This window comes from Epinephelus fuscoguttatus, linkage group LG12 (assembly GCF_011397635.1).
Source record: "Epinephelus fuscoguttatus linkage group LG12, E.fuscoguttatus.final_Chr_v1".
NCBI lineage: Eukaryota > Metazoa > Chordata > Actinopteri > Perciformes > Serranidae > Epinephelus > Epinephelus fuscoguttatus.
In genome coordinates this window covers 8,037,721-8,052,831 of record NC_064763.1, presented here as the reverse complement: position 1 = coordinate 8,052,831, position 15,111 = coordinate 8,037,721, and the positions used below count along the sequence as shown (strand labels likewise).

At 40.5% G+C, this 15,111-nt stretch overlaps 1 protein-coding gene across 12 annotated transcripts in view; it reads left to right on the top strand.

Moving 5' to 3' along the window:
• Positions 1–11,289, top strand: part of picalma (phosphatidylinositol binding clathrin assembly protein a) — a 43,466-nt gene extending 32,177 nt beyond the window's left edge. For 6 of the 12 annotated variants that reach the window (XM_049592566.1, XM_049592572.1, XM_049592570.1 and 3 more), the window contains 6 exons: positions 1,475–1,603; positions 1,842–1,872; positions 1,957–2,056; positions 7,134–7,193; positions 8,000–8,101; positions 9,844–11,289. In XM_049592566.1, the coding sequence (XP_049448523.1) occupies positions 1,475–1,603; positions 1,842–1,872; positions 1,957–2,056; positions 7,134–7,193; positions 8,000–8,101; positions 9,844–9,858 (437 nt within the window). In that variant the 3' untranslated portion in view covers positions 9,859–11,289. Of the gene's footprint in view, positions 1–1,474; positions 1,604–1,841; positions 1,873–1,956; positions 2,057–7,133; positions 7,194–7,999; positions 8,102–8,745; positions 8,850–9,843 lie in introns of all 12 variants that reach the window. The other 6 variants (XM_049592571.1, XM_049592575.1, XM_049592568.1 and 3 more) reach the window with 3 other exon arrangements.
• The last annotated feature ends 3,822 nt before the right edge of the window (positions 11,290–15,111 follow it).

Sequence of the window (15,111 nt, the reverse complement as noted above, 5' to 3'; positions counted from 1 at the left end):
GTTCGCCACCATGTTTCTACAGTAACCCAAAACAGACAAACCAAACACATGGCTCCAGATAGGGCCATTTGTTTTTTTGCATTTTTGCATTGACCACTGTAGTTAGATGCCCATCTGCAATGAAGAGTGTTGGAAAAACACTGACTTGTAACATAAAACTGCTTTATTTAGTGTTTTTACCAATTTAAATCACTGGGTCTGTTTGTTTTAGAGAGGTACTGTAGAGACCTTTGTAGATAATTCAGCTCAAAAACCTCCTGAATAAAGAACACTGAAGGAATTCTAGCTGGCAGAAGTTTGAGCTAGTTGCAGTCTGCCGTCCTCACTGCTAGATGCCACTAAATCCTCCTAATCGTATGTACTGTTCCTTTAAAAAGACATAATCTGACCATGAAATTGATTTTACACTGCACAATATATTTTCATAAGACAATGACATAGTTGGGCGTTGGCCCATTCTGACGTATCCTGCTAAGCACATCAAAGATAGCAATCATCGGAACTTCTTATCTTTGAATATCCGCTCAATTGTGCTTCAGCCATCTCATCAGAACATTTATTTTTAGCATGCACATGTGCAGCATAATATGTCGTGTTATTGTGTGTTGTGTGGCTGTAGAAATCATTTCACCTGTGGGGGACTCGTTTTTAGATTATTCATTGTCTATTGTAATTTACAATGAGAAAACAAGCACCCCATTTATAAAACTATTCACTTCAGAGTTTTTGTTTTACCTGTGACTGGAATTTTAGGTTTTAGAGTTATTAATCTGTTGTGTGTGGTATTTAAAATCTAAATATCACTTAAGATAGACATTGGTGTAATTGCAAACAAATGAGCCCATTACTTGAAACATTGGCAGCCTGTAATGGGCTCTATGCTGCATTTAACATTGTGTGCCACTGAGACAGATTTTTTGAAAAAATCACATAAATTGTGATTAATGAGAAATGGGTCTTAATTTTGATGAACACTGTCACTAACAGTACAACTGGAGTGTGATTGATGTTAATGACTATTTCACCCTTTGCTTCTTGGTGTATGGTAATTAAACCAACATATCATCATCAATTTGGCAAGAGTAAATTGCCACATTTGGCACCTCGAATCTCTTACGCACACACTGTTTGTACACCTTCACTGGGTTCTGGGCTGTTCACGATCTCACTCCATTTTTTTCTCTTCTCCCTGGGGTTAAACACACTCTCTGGGGCCTTGGCTTTTTTGCATGGCATATGCATGACTGGGTGAGTTGACTCAACACACACTCCTCTCACACAGTCTTGGCTTGATGAGTTTTTTTTCTGTGAGCCCTGCTTCCTGCCTCGTCCACGCTCAACATGCTCTCTCTGTCCATGTGTGTGCATTTTTTTTGTTTACGTTTGTCTTCGTGTGTTGTTTTGTTGTTGTCTGTTGTATTGTCTTCACTTCTTTTGGACCCTTTTCCCTTTGTCTCGTCCCCTTTTGATTAAGATGTTTTAGGTGGCATCCTCAAACCCACAGTGGCATCCTCACCCAGTCAGGGCATGACCCTGAACGGCCAGCAGTCCCACAAACTGGTATCCAATGACCTGGACTCGTCGCTGGCCAATCTTGTCGGAAGTAAGTCTCCCTTTTTTTTGCAACCATAACGGCAAACAATTAATAGAACTAACAGTGTTATAAACAGATTGGATGAGGTGAAGTTTGTACCAAACAGTAGTAGTAGAGGAGCATAGACAATTACAAAATCATAGCATGGAAACAAACAAAAACATTAAAATTTAAATCATGCCTTGTGTGAAGTAGGTGTGTTGTTTTCATGACTGTGCATTCTTTCCATTGCTTCTGTCCTCTTTAGATCTGGGAATTGGCAACGGCACAACAAAGAAGTAAGTGCACTCAAGTAATATTTAACTCCATATCCCTGATGGTGCATACTAAACACGACTAACATTTTTACTTGATCTCTGTAGTGATCTTCACTGGAGTCAGCCTGGCGAGAAGAAGCTGACAGGCGGAACCAACTGGCAACCCAAGACAGCTCCTTCTACCACCTGGAACCCTGCAGCCATGGTAGGGCTCTTACCTATCTGTGCATATCTGGTAACCAGGAAACGCCTGTAAAGCAGATCAGTTGGACATAAACAAGTTTTTAGCTACCTTTTTATAGCAGTGGCTCTCCTCTATAGTCCTGTAAGTTCTAAAAATATGGCAGCGTCAGTAGGGCTGTCACTGTGCAGGAATTCTCCCTGCGGGGGCCATTTTTTGTTGCTTTACTTAATTTATCCTGATTTTAGTGCTTTGTAAATAAGCATTATGGTTAGATTAGATTAGATTTTTTTTTCCCAAATTTGGCACAAACCTTCACTTGGACTCAATGATGAACTGATAAGATTTTGGTGGTGAAAGGTCAAGGTCACTTTGACCTTGAGTCTGTCTCTTTCTTGTAAACACAATATCTTAAGCACACCTCAAGGGAATTTCTTTAAATTTGGCACAAATGCCACTGAACTCAACAATGAACTGATTAGATTTTGGAGATCACAGGTCAAGGCTGATTGTATGTGTCTTCTGTGCTGCTGGGGGGAAGATGTGTGTGAGGCTTTACATGTTTACACAGACATGGATGTAACCTATAAGTGCAACTTTATGGTGCGCAGAGGCATACAACTGCAAGGCACTAATCCTAGTTTTCAGCTGAGAGGCTGTGATTGCTTTGTTATACTTTCATCCGCGGGAGTAAAAATATCAGCATAAGGTAGAGTACTTGCTCTGGATAAAGGGAAGGCTTACGCTTAGAGGGAGAGAGGAATGAACTGCCGGTCTGTGTGGGTTCATTATTGATTTTTCCTCCATTGTTGTTGTTCAGCAATGTAACAGTTGGTCTTTGTGGTATTTGTACCACCCTTCTTACACTGTAATTAGACGAGTGGCTGAAGTGTTTTACCCAAAACTGACCCAAATGTGCAGCACTCAGCTAGGGCAGGGTGATAAAACGATAACAGTAGTTATCTTAATACAACTTTCCTAGATAGAGATATGATAAATCTTCAATATTATTAAACCGCCCATACAGGGTAGTAATGCACCTTAAATGCCATTGCCAATGCCAACTGATGGCATGGTGTGGTCGACTCATCTAATAGTAATGGTAAATGACTGACTAACATGACTGACTATCGGGCTATTTAATTAGAATGATATGATGTAACGTGGCTAAAGATAATGTGAATAAAACTTTCATACATTTCCTCCCTGTAAACGTGATTTCTGTCGGATCACGTCAAATAGATTTTTATTTGCAATAAATGACCCTACGTTACTTCACAATGTCATCGAAGTCCATCTTTTGTTATTATTGTGATTGAGAAATGGCTGAAATTGGTTAAAACTCTCTGACCAACATTGACATGCAGTGGTTGATATTCATCTTCAGCAGCACCACTCTGTCCAGAGGCCATGCCACCAGTAGCAGTCGTAGCATGTCAGTATTGGAATAACACTGCAGCTACAGCAGACAGCAGCCTGGGCTCCAACATCAGCCCACCGTTCCTGTGTGGACAACCTAGTCACGGGCAGAGGGGCTCAGTGGAGCTGTGTTTAGCTTTGGTTACTGTAATTTAAAGTCTCTGTTTTCTGTTTGCCAAGAAATGCCCAGGCAAGCTGTCCCTGCCAGCTCTTTTCTTGCTGACTTGCCGGTTTACGGTGTTGAGTGACTTTGGAACTACAGCTTTCCTGGATGGCCTTCAGTTCTTCCTGTATTGTGTATTTACTGTGCTTTCTTGGCTCCCAAGTGTCCTCTACTATTGTTAACTGGTCTCATAACAGGCACAGCCTTTTGTATCTGCCTGTGATGTCCTGTTGAGTGGTTGTTAAAATGACAGTTTAAGTGGGTCTGGAGCTTTGGCTTATTTTTCACTTTGCCTTACTGTTTAACATGCCTGTAGACTGATTTCAGACTGTGTGCTTTTATTGTGCTATTATATTTTCTGTGTTCTCCTGCATCTTAGATGTTTTTCAGAATCAACATTTTGAGTTATTGGAGACGTTGCCAGTCAAAGTAATTACATGATTGTTGCAATCAGGACCAACCCACAAAAATGTAGCCACATGAGGTCCAAAATTATCAGTAGAGAAATTGTAAATGCACCTGACACCTCTGACACCTTTATTGACCAACATGGACAAAGGACTGTGTTGCATGCACTGCATGTAAGGGAAACCCTGATAATCTTTTGTGTGGCCATGATTTGTCATGCAACATTTTCATATCCTGAGTATAGTCTATAATTTCCTCCTAATGTGGGAAATGACAAGCCTCAGACATGAGATCTACACTCACAAAGTAACGGCAGCCTGTGTCTCCTGTCATTCTCTCTACCTTCTATCACTTGTGTTTCACCGTGCTTTTTGGAGTTTAGTGTTTCCGTATTAAACATTCAAGCTGCAATCTCACTTTGGTCAAATGTTCAAAAAGAGCTTCTGACAGTAATCTGCAGAACACCTTCTAACTGTAGCCTCAGTGCTTGTGATCATGCTCAAAGCACACATGAGTTATAGATGATGTGGCTAAATGTCAGAGGATGATCAAAAGCTGATGAGTGTTCTCTGATGAAGCCAGAAAGAAAGAGTTTGTGACTTGAAAGAAGCTGATTCACTAAGAGGCAGAAACACAACATCCATCAGTCGTTAAAGGATAACCAGTAGCGTGATGCAAAAACCGAGCCTTATCATGTCATTACTAACTATCTGAGGAACACTGAGTGAGATGTCCCTGAAACAAACCAAACATTGTCAGCGAGGAGGAATTCTGAAGGAGAGCTCTCGGTGCAATGAAACAAGCACAGTCTGTGATGAAAGCAGCAATTTTGGCACCAGCGTCATGTCTGACTCACTTGTGCCTCCCTCGCCAATGACTGAATAGTTAATGAAATGTATCCTTCCCGAGAGGGCTGGGCGTTAGACAAATCTGGGTTTGTTATCACTGCAGGGGCTGCTGGGGAAGCAAGGAAAAGGAAAGGGTCTGTACTTGTTTCTCTCTAATCTCTTTCCACGATGAGCACCTGCTAGCAACCAACTTCTGCCCCCAGGATTCAACACACTCTTCTATTGGCTTTCCTTTACTTCGGTCTGTCATTCTCTTGTTAAAAATAACAGCTCTGATAAGACTAGAAACCCTTGAAGACTGGTTTAAATGCAGTTTTGTGGTAGTATTTTAGATGTTTTCAGTAGAAAGTTTGTGTCTCGTGGCGTGAATGCTGTTTTTTAGTCTCTTTCCACCTTCATGTTTTGGATTTAACACTAAATGTGAAACATGTTTATAGTTTTATTGATCAAATAGGTGCTTTTTGGACACAGCACCCTCAATCCCTTAATACTGTGAAGTGGGACCCGAAGTAAACAAGATACCATATGAATGCAGTGAAATCATTTTAATTTGGAAAAAGTAAAGTGTGCATTTAGTGAACAAAACTGAAATGTCTCAATTTCCTAAGAGTGCAGGAGCTAACGCAGCAATGGTGGCTAACATCCGGCAGTCCCCACAAACTCAGGCCGACATGGAAACGGCTTGACTACCAACAGTCAGCCCCATCACTGTGTGTGTGCAGCCAGGTGGACTCTCACAACTGTCTCCAGCACAGAGCTCACACTCCCGCAGCAGCAGCAGCAGCAGCTACAACCTATACAATCTGTGAGCATGGTGTATTGGCAGAGTTGGCAGTTCAATGTGCCGAGATGCCACCAAAACATTCAAAAGTACTGTTATAGTACACTATTTGATCAGGGCTGCCTAGTTTTACCATTTGATCTGAGTTCGCTCTGTTGAGAGACAGAGAGGGGCAGCTCTCTTTCAATCTACTTCTATACTCATCGTGTTGTGGCGGACATATAAAGTTGAGGAGTGCAATTTGTAGTTGAAGCCTCAGCCCTAGAGCCAGCAAAAATTCACTGGATGACACGAAACAAAAGAGCAGAGAGGTCTGGGCACTGTCAAGATGAAGGGAAGTTTACCACACCCACAGTTGTTATGATACACAGCTGGATGAAAATGGGCAAAGTATTCCTCAAAGGCTGCCATTGGATTCTGTGTAGCCTCTGTCTTCCCTCCTGGTAATCTAGTTTAGGTGTACACCCTGATTTTGGTAGACTGTAAGTGTACCATGTACTATCCGCTCTATAATGATGGTCTTAACAGTGCACAAAGTCGAGGTATCTTCAAAGGCTAGGAAATCTTTTTATGCCCCTCACCTGATGTGTGCTTTTCCACAACTTAATCATGGACTTGTTTTTGTAGCCCATAATGCTGTCTTTGTGTGCACGTCCAAACAGAGGGACCATGGTAACCAGCTGTTTTTATTTATGTCATCAAGTGAATTGTAGTGATTTCACACAGGTGTCGCATGTTGAGTTATTGTAGGATCCTGAAGGCATTTTTTAGTTTAGAACAAGTCATGATTCAGTAAAGGGGTATTTACTTATCAAAATGAAGTTATTGCAGTTATTTATTTTTTTATTAATGTTAGAATGCAATTTTCACTTTGAAATGGCTACGTGTGGTGTATGGATTAGTTGGACAAATACATTGATTTATTGCATTTTAGTTCTAGGCAATAGATCAGCATCATGAAAACTGTTTAAAGGGATGTACTCAAGTTCTATCCACTGTTAACCCCCACATTGGCTGCATCCTGCTGTCATTGTCTTGCAGTCTGCAGTATATTGCCATTGTCTACCTTCATGCTCCCATTCAAACTGCTTTCTTGGTTTGCAATGAAAACTATGCACACATACAGGGCACTGAGTTTAAAATAGAGCAGTGAAAAGCATCATCAAGCTTGACAAGTCTGACCAAGGTCAGATTTGTCATGTGACTGCTCTCTTAAGAAAAAAAATCATTTGACTGCGATCAGAGAAGAAGAGGGAGTTGACTATGAAATGGATTAAAATTGGTATTGAATAAATTCTTCCAAAGGCCTTCATTTGTGACAAATTCCTGAATAGACTGTAGTTGTTGTAGTTACTGTAAGTGAATGTACCATGCAGTCTAACTCAGATTTTAAGATCTAATAATAAACAGTTAAATGTGAGTTGGGTGAGGCTGTGTCCTGATTCTGTAGAGGGAATCATCTTGTCTTTTGTGTCACCTCAGGCACCATCTGTCATGGCCTTCCCCGCAACCACACCGACAGGCATGATGGCATATGCAATGGTAAGTCAGCTGGGGCACACACACACACACACACGAAAACACAAACACACACACACACACACACACACAGACTCTGCTAGCATGCAAGAAGGAGTAGATTTTCTCATGCAAAATCTTTTAGTGTGTGTGATTAAAAATTCTTTAAAAAAGTATTTTCAAAGTATGTTATGGTAGGCATAATATGGAAGAAGTGTAAGGACTGGAGATCTTGCAGTGTCACCATTTGCAAGACTAGAAAAAATACTGCGCCAAACTCCCTTTAAGAAATATGATATATTAAAAACTCCTTAGGTGTCTGCAAGAAGACACAACTCTGGAAACACATAAAAAAAGGCATCATATTTCTCTCCCCAGCTCACCACCAGTCTGTGTTGGTTTGCTGCATTGTTTTAGTTTGGGGGGGAAAACGTAGGAATGAGAGGCGAACCGTTTCAAAAATTAGGATTTCTCGCTAAAATAAGGGCCAGTTAGTGGATCAGGTGCCCACTGAACTAAACACGGACTCACGCTCGCATAGAGCACAAGAGAACCAAGACTTGTTCACGTTGTTATGCCTCCCCAGAGTTCCGCCCATGTTTATGGTCTGAGTTTAAAGAGTTCACGTTTTATGCCATCAATGTGAAGCTTTCCTTGATGTATGGAAAATTATATTACAGAAGATTATTACAGAATATTATTAGTTTTCAAGGGGTCTGCGTATTCTGAAAAGTAACCAACATGTACAGTATTTATTTGTTCATTAATCATGAGTGTTAGTACTTTCATGTGCTATCTTAGAGGGCATTAATCTGTATCTCTCCCATCAGCCTCCCCACATGGGCTCCATGATGATGACACAGCCCACTGTGATGTACACCCAGCCTGTGATGAGGCCAGCCAACCCCTTTGGCGCCAATCCAGGTGCACAGGTAATGGCTGTCTACATCTACAATGTCCTACTCCTTCCACATCTGAGCTTTGTGACCCAAACTGTCTGAAGCAGATAAATGTTTGTGTTGGGTTTTTCCATAATACCTGATAGTCACTTCATCTACAACGGTCCACTTGTTCTGCCCTGGATGACCATGTTTTATTCAGTGATTGGTCTGGCTGGTAGCTTTTAGTTTTCCTCCACGCCAAGTCAAGGGTTCCCCATAGGTTAAGAGTTTATTTTTGTCAAATCTCCCAGGGTACAAATGTCACAGTCTAATGAATCTACAGTTTACACTGCGTTTCCCTGCAAACTTCTAAATCTTTCTATAAGTGCATTTCCATCCACCTGTTTTCATGCAAAAAACACCTGTTTGGAAACACTAGAAATTTGAAAAAGGTTGAAATATTGCAACGTTTTAGTTTAACTAAGGTAGAACAGTTTGATTAAAAACAAAATGTGACCAAGTGCATGACATCCACACATTATTACCATTGTGTGCATTGCTAAAAAAATAGTAATGCATCATTTTTATTTTCTGATCAGACACCTGTAGTATAGCTTATCCTCTGGAGTTGCTCTCTCATCACTGGCTCTCCATTTGTCTCCTGTGCTGTTTCCATCCTCTCCTCTGTGACTCAGTCACCCACAACTTCCAGTCCTTCCAGTCTGAGCCCCCTCAGAGCAGCAGGGAAGGACCCCTTTGCGCAGCTCTTTCTGCAGAATTTCTTATAGAGCATCTTTAGGTACAGCTCGTCGTCTGTGTGTAATTGCAACTCCAGGTCCCGAGTGTGTCAACAAAGTGCATGTTTATTTCCATTCTGTTTGAGCAGAACTGCCCGTTAAATGGCTGATTTCAGTGCCAGTCACAACACTTCCCTGTGAGATGCTGTCACATGTGACTTCCCAGCTGGCTGCTTTGCGCACTCTGCACTCTGCACACATGTCTCGTCCGCTGCAGGAGACTGAAGCTCTACTTGCTCAAGACTAGTGTCATGATGAGATGCGAGAGATCAAGAATTACATTTGTAGTTTGATGTAGGCATGAATTCCATGTCCATGGACAAACAGTATGCACTTAAGCTGTTGTAACGTGCCTTGTTGACAGCAATATCTGATTCATTGTCTGAAACAAAAAGAAAAAGATGTCCATTGATGTGATTTATAAGGTGAGAGCACAGACCAGACAAATTTTAACCCTTGAAGAGAAATGAACTAAAATGACCTGTCAGACTAGTCTCTTGTGAATTGGAGCTCTTATTTTTCAGTCCAAGCTTCACATACCATCTTAATTTTGCCTCATTGGCACACTTTAGCTGATTTATTTACATTCATAGCATTAGGTTGGAAACACATTAGAAGTCTGGCTACTGATAGGGCTGCATGATATGCAAAAAAATCACATTGCGATTATTTTGACCAATATCGCGGTTGCGATATGCATCGCAATTTCAATGGGAATGGGCATATTTGCATTTTATTTTTACTGGGAAAAAAATAGATGATCATTTTTTGTTTGTTTGCTGGGCTCTGTACCAAAGAAGCATGTTCCCTCATGTCTGAGATATGATTTACTTTTATCAAAAAAATTGCAGCTACTACCATTTGGATATTGCACTTGGCCATTTTGTGATTTGGATCATATTTGCCCGTAGCTACTGGTCTTGCATTGTTGGATCTACAACTGTTTTCCATGTTCCAAAAAAAGACTTGACACTGTCTTATTTTTTTCCTTACCAGATGCAGTTTATGTAACCTGAAGGAGGGTGGGGGGGTCTTTCCCGTCTGAAGATGATTCACGACAAATTCAACTATACGAGCAAACCTGCAGTTTGCTTCTAATGAACTCACCTCTCTCTGAGAATGAAAGGCCCAAATAAGACTTGAATAAAATCACGGTGACTGGGAGCGGCTCTGACCATCTCAGAGAGGCATCACAGTGGACATTGTGCCCATCTAGTCATGTCTAAGTCATGAAAGGAGAAGAAGAGTGCGTGCTGCCATTCAAAACCATGTGGACAGGGATCAGCCCCTACTTTATCCTGGACTAAGAGAAACATCACCCAAGGGAAGAGCTTTTTAACATCGTTGTTTATGCACCTGGCGGGAAAAAAGTTGTTGTCACACATACACACTGTTTGAGTTGTCTTCTTTTGTTCCTCTTTATCCAGGTGAGGCTGGGAGAGTCACTTATTTTGATTATCAGTCATGATTACCTTCTTAAAGCATCCCCAAATTAGGAAAATAATTGCAACTCTTTATATACCACACATCTTTGTTTTATTTTTTGTATGTATTGTTTGCAGTAGACATTCCTTGTGTATTGTTTGTATTTATTTATGATTACCTACATAGAAGATGACAAAAAAAGTAAATGTAACTAGTCACTGACCTCCTCCTTGCGGAAGGTCTTCAGGTTTATAGTTATGGTTTATAGGTATGATTGATTGTAGAATTGGATTTTGAGTGATTGAGATGATTTTTTTAAAAAAAGAAGTTAATATAAAGTTTAAAGAGATGACACGTTTTGCTGTTGGGGCACTAAATATTCTCTGTACTCGCATGATGCCTTGTACAGTTACCTGTGGCTCGAGGGGTCACACGGAGGATGCGTATGAACGTAATAATTCATTCACACCGTGAAATCGGTGGGGTCGATTTCTACCAATTTGGCGAAGGAACATTTTTCACATCAGCAAAAAGCACTACATTTTGTGATTGAGGCAGCATTGCATTGGAAAGGAATCTGCATTTATGCTTTTGACGCTTTTGGCATGCCATTTATTCTTACATTTAACAAAGCTCCTGGCTGCCCTTTTTCCAACCTGAATGTGCAGGGTCCCTTTCATGCTCAGATCATGTTTCTATAGGCCAGCACAGGGTTCGTTTAGGACAATGTGGAGGCAAAGGGAGGCATCGGGTGTAGGTTGAGGTCAGACGAGTAACAGAGGGGTGTGGATGGGGCCAGAGAGGCGTAGTTGTGCAGGAGAATAGAGCACTGTTGATCGGTGCTTTGTGTATATAAAACTTTTCCTGCCAATCACAGGACTGGGCGAGTGCAGGTATGAAAGATGATCTGAACATAAAAGCGGCCCTTAATCCATTAACTGAGCATATTTGCTGCATTGTCCCTGCAGATTATATTTTTGTTTGTTTGATTTTTCCAATAAAGTGCAAGCTTCCACATTTCTCTGCCTCTTTATTTATCTATCAAAGAAAATTATGTTTTGGACACTGATTGTGTAATAAGTGTATTATTTAGGAGATCATCTAGAATTGTATAACCGTGTTTACTGAGGTTAGCAACAAAACGACTGGCTATGAGACTCCATCAGGCCCGCACACAGCTACGTCAGCTACAAATTAAATGAAAATATTTTTTTGTGGAGTCTCCCTTTAATGGCAACATTCAGGAAGTAACCAAGTTGATTTAGGGGAAATTGAGCGGCCAGGTGATCCAAGCAGTGTCCTTGACCCTTTGGGATGCTGGTGTCCCACCTTCCATCATTATGGAGGCCTCTGCTGCTGAACCCACAGGTGCATCCATGAGCAACACACACAGAAGGACTTTGATATAAACGCTACATCCTGCTTGGCAAAGCCTCTTAACCAGCAATAAGAAGATTCTTTGTCGTGCTGCCACTTCCCCTTAGTTTGGATGCAGCAGTAGAAAGATGCAAGTGTGTGTTTGTGTGAGACACCGACTTTCATGATGGAATTAATTGGCAAGTTAATAAAAGGCTTACTGTTGAAGTGAAGCCTTCGTTTTCACAGTCGTCTTCAGACAGTTAACCTTGTCTGACTATTTCTTCCCTTCCAAAATGAGTTGGACAGATTCCTCTGTAAAAATGAAGACGTATTTATAATACAAAAATTTGTATTTAAAAGAGCTTTGATTTCAGATATCTCAACGGGCATTTACCAGTCTGAATGTGCTGAGAGCCATTATTGATAACATGCTCGTAAACAGGATTAATAGGGAATAAAAGCAGGAATAAATTTCCATTTACAATGTGAAGAAACCGACTTTCCTGTGAATTGGGTGAAAAAACAGTGAATTGGTATGCTGTGGGGTTCTTCCTTCTTGTGCCAGGCAGCACCCAAAGGTCCTGAGGTGTGGAGATGTAGCCAGTCTGGTCCAGCCTCCTCCAGATGTTCTGTGACATCCCCCTCATCCATCCCTGTCACTGTGAACCACTGTGGAAAAGACAGGGACAACTATTCCTAATGATGGAGGTGCTGCAGGGTTTGCTTTGGTTTCACTGATGATAAGGAGCACTCATTCTGATGCTGCCTCACACTGGACCAACTGCTCTGTCTTTCATTAAGAAGCAGTGAGAAGCTGGGTAAACTAATGTCTGTCTGTAAGGGTGGGTCAAGATAGATAGATAGATATGACAAACAATCAGACAATCAGGGTGTATCAGTTTGAGAAACCTTTGCATGTTAGATCAGCCAGTGGAGGAGTCAAAAATTAAGCTCTTCTGCCACCTTGTGGTCAACAGGTGCAGCTGATGGAACAGCTCTGATGGTATGCTGTGTTTATGTTGTGTGCTACTGGTTGGATTTTGTGTGTCTTCTTATTGCTCTGTGTGGTTTATTGTACTTGTGCGTATTTGTTTGTAAATGGATTAATTGAATAGAGTTCTAAATGCAACTGATATGTCACCTTAACATGGTAAACATGAGCAACAGCTTATTTATGCATGCTGAACAGTACCATTCATTTTGTGTTGTGTTTGTGTCCACATGATGAATGTAAGTTCAGGAAGTCAAATCCTTTAGCTCTGTTTCTGTCTTTACCAACTCTTGGGGTTGTTATCTCACTCTTTAGCTGCTAAATGCTCCACTGTGTTCACCAGCTTGTCTCTAACTGTGTGTGTCTGCTGTTTGCTGCTGGGCTGGTGGTGTACAGAGGCTTTTTACAGTGTTCACTCTGGAAACAGTTGCCTGCTGCAGCAGGAAGCATCACCATGAGAGCTGCAGATTCAGGTGAGAACAGAGAATAGTTTGTCTTTTGTTTTTCACATAGTCTTTTCTCTGCTAGAGTTAGAATTTATTTAAACTGGCTTTTTGCTTATTCGCTTGATGGACCAAAACTCCAGTGTGGCCAGATACAAATTGCTGTTTGTGCTTAGTACCTACAACCCCATTAACAAAGAAACAGAAGTGAATAAATTGACAAATGTAAAACTACAGAGAGAAATGAAAAAAAAAGTATTTTATTTAACCTTTATTTAACCACTAAAAAAAATTAAAAATCTTTTTCAAGAGTTTCCTGACCAAGATAGGCAGCAACATTGGTCACAGACAGACATCATAGAACAAAAATAAAAACTAAAAAAATATACAGCTCTAAAACAAGCAATATAGAACATACAATGAGATTACTACAAAGAAAAAAAAACAAAAAAAAGTTTATATATGCAACTACAAATGACTACAAAGACCACCTAAAATACACCAACATTGGCATATACAGTAGACAATTGCATACAGCAGTTCTGCAACAGTGCTTTGAAACGGCCGAGAAGAACCACTGAGTGCAACTTTTACGTAAATGTTCACATGCCTTGCATGTTTGCAGGATCAGTTGCAGAGTACTATGGGGCCCAACAATTAGACTCCTTCTTTTCCCATCTATTAGTTGAAGTCCCTGCCGCATGACACCAAGTTTGGTTACTCTTCGCTATTTTTAATATTTGTTGATGTAATAGGCTAAACATTGTTGTATTTATCTCTATCCAGTCCGGCTTTTTGTTGTTTTTTTGTTTTTGCTTTGTTTTGTTTTTTTGTATATGGGTCAGGTATGTATGTAAGTTTGTATACATTTTGTGATCAAAATGATATATAAAGTAAAAACAATAATTAGGGGAGTTTGGGGTTGGTTTTCTGGTCACAGTAACAACTATTTAAAGATTTTTATTTTTTTTTGCTTTTTGCCCTTTTTGGACAGGACAGTCTAAGCGTGAAGGTGGGGAGAGAGGGAGAGGAGAGATGACATACAATAAACGGCTGCAGGTTGGAACTGTGGAAAGATGCTGCCCCTGTGCATGGGATGCTAACTCCACCGTGTAAGCCACTGGGCACCCCAGAAAGATAATTTAACATCAAAATGTTTACTTTCCTCACCTGCACTCATCTACTGTTCTAAAACTTCTAAATTACAAGGTGCCCTCTAACTCACCTGGTAGAGCAGGCACCCCATATACAAAGGCTTTTTCTTAGCTGCAGCCTGTGGGTTCGAATCCAACCCACAGCCCTTTGCTGCATGTCATTACCCTGTCTCCCTCCCCACTCTCATGCTATATCTGTCTTATATATTTTTAAAAAACATCTGAGTTACTTTTTTCTGTATTATAGTACCAGAATAAAAAAACAGTATGTGAACAAAAGGTATCATAAAACTGTGTTAGACTTATTGGAAATTGTTACCTCCAGTTAATAGTGTGATGAGCGATGGTAGCTGGCCAGTGTCATCACAAAGTTGGGTCAAATGTAGGCAGTGTTAGTTGGCACACGTGCCAACCAACTGTAACAGTAACAGTTGTAACTGTAAATGTTTAAATTGTTTGTATTGGTTGCTTCATGTTTATAGCGTTCTAACACTGTGCAGAACAACCCCATAATATGTGCCAACCAAGTGATGTGATGTGAGCCTCCAGTGATGGTGTTGGTTGGAACAAGTGCGTAACATCACGAATTAACTAAAGTTTAGAAAATATTTGTGTACATTAAAACATATTAATTTATTTATAGCTGAAACCTTAACTTTTCATTTGCTGTGGTCAGAACATACTAACATAAATTAGAGCAGAAAAATATAGCAGAAAGCAAAACATGTGCCAACCAATCCCAGTCTACCTAATCGCTGATATTGTGGGGTTTTTAATCAAGCAAGACGTCTGTACCGTACTTTACAGTGATAATTGATTATTCATGTAATTCAGTGATAAAGATAATGGTATAATGCTATTCACAATGCTGAGGAGCACAGAGCAGACAGTG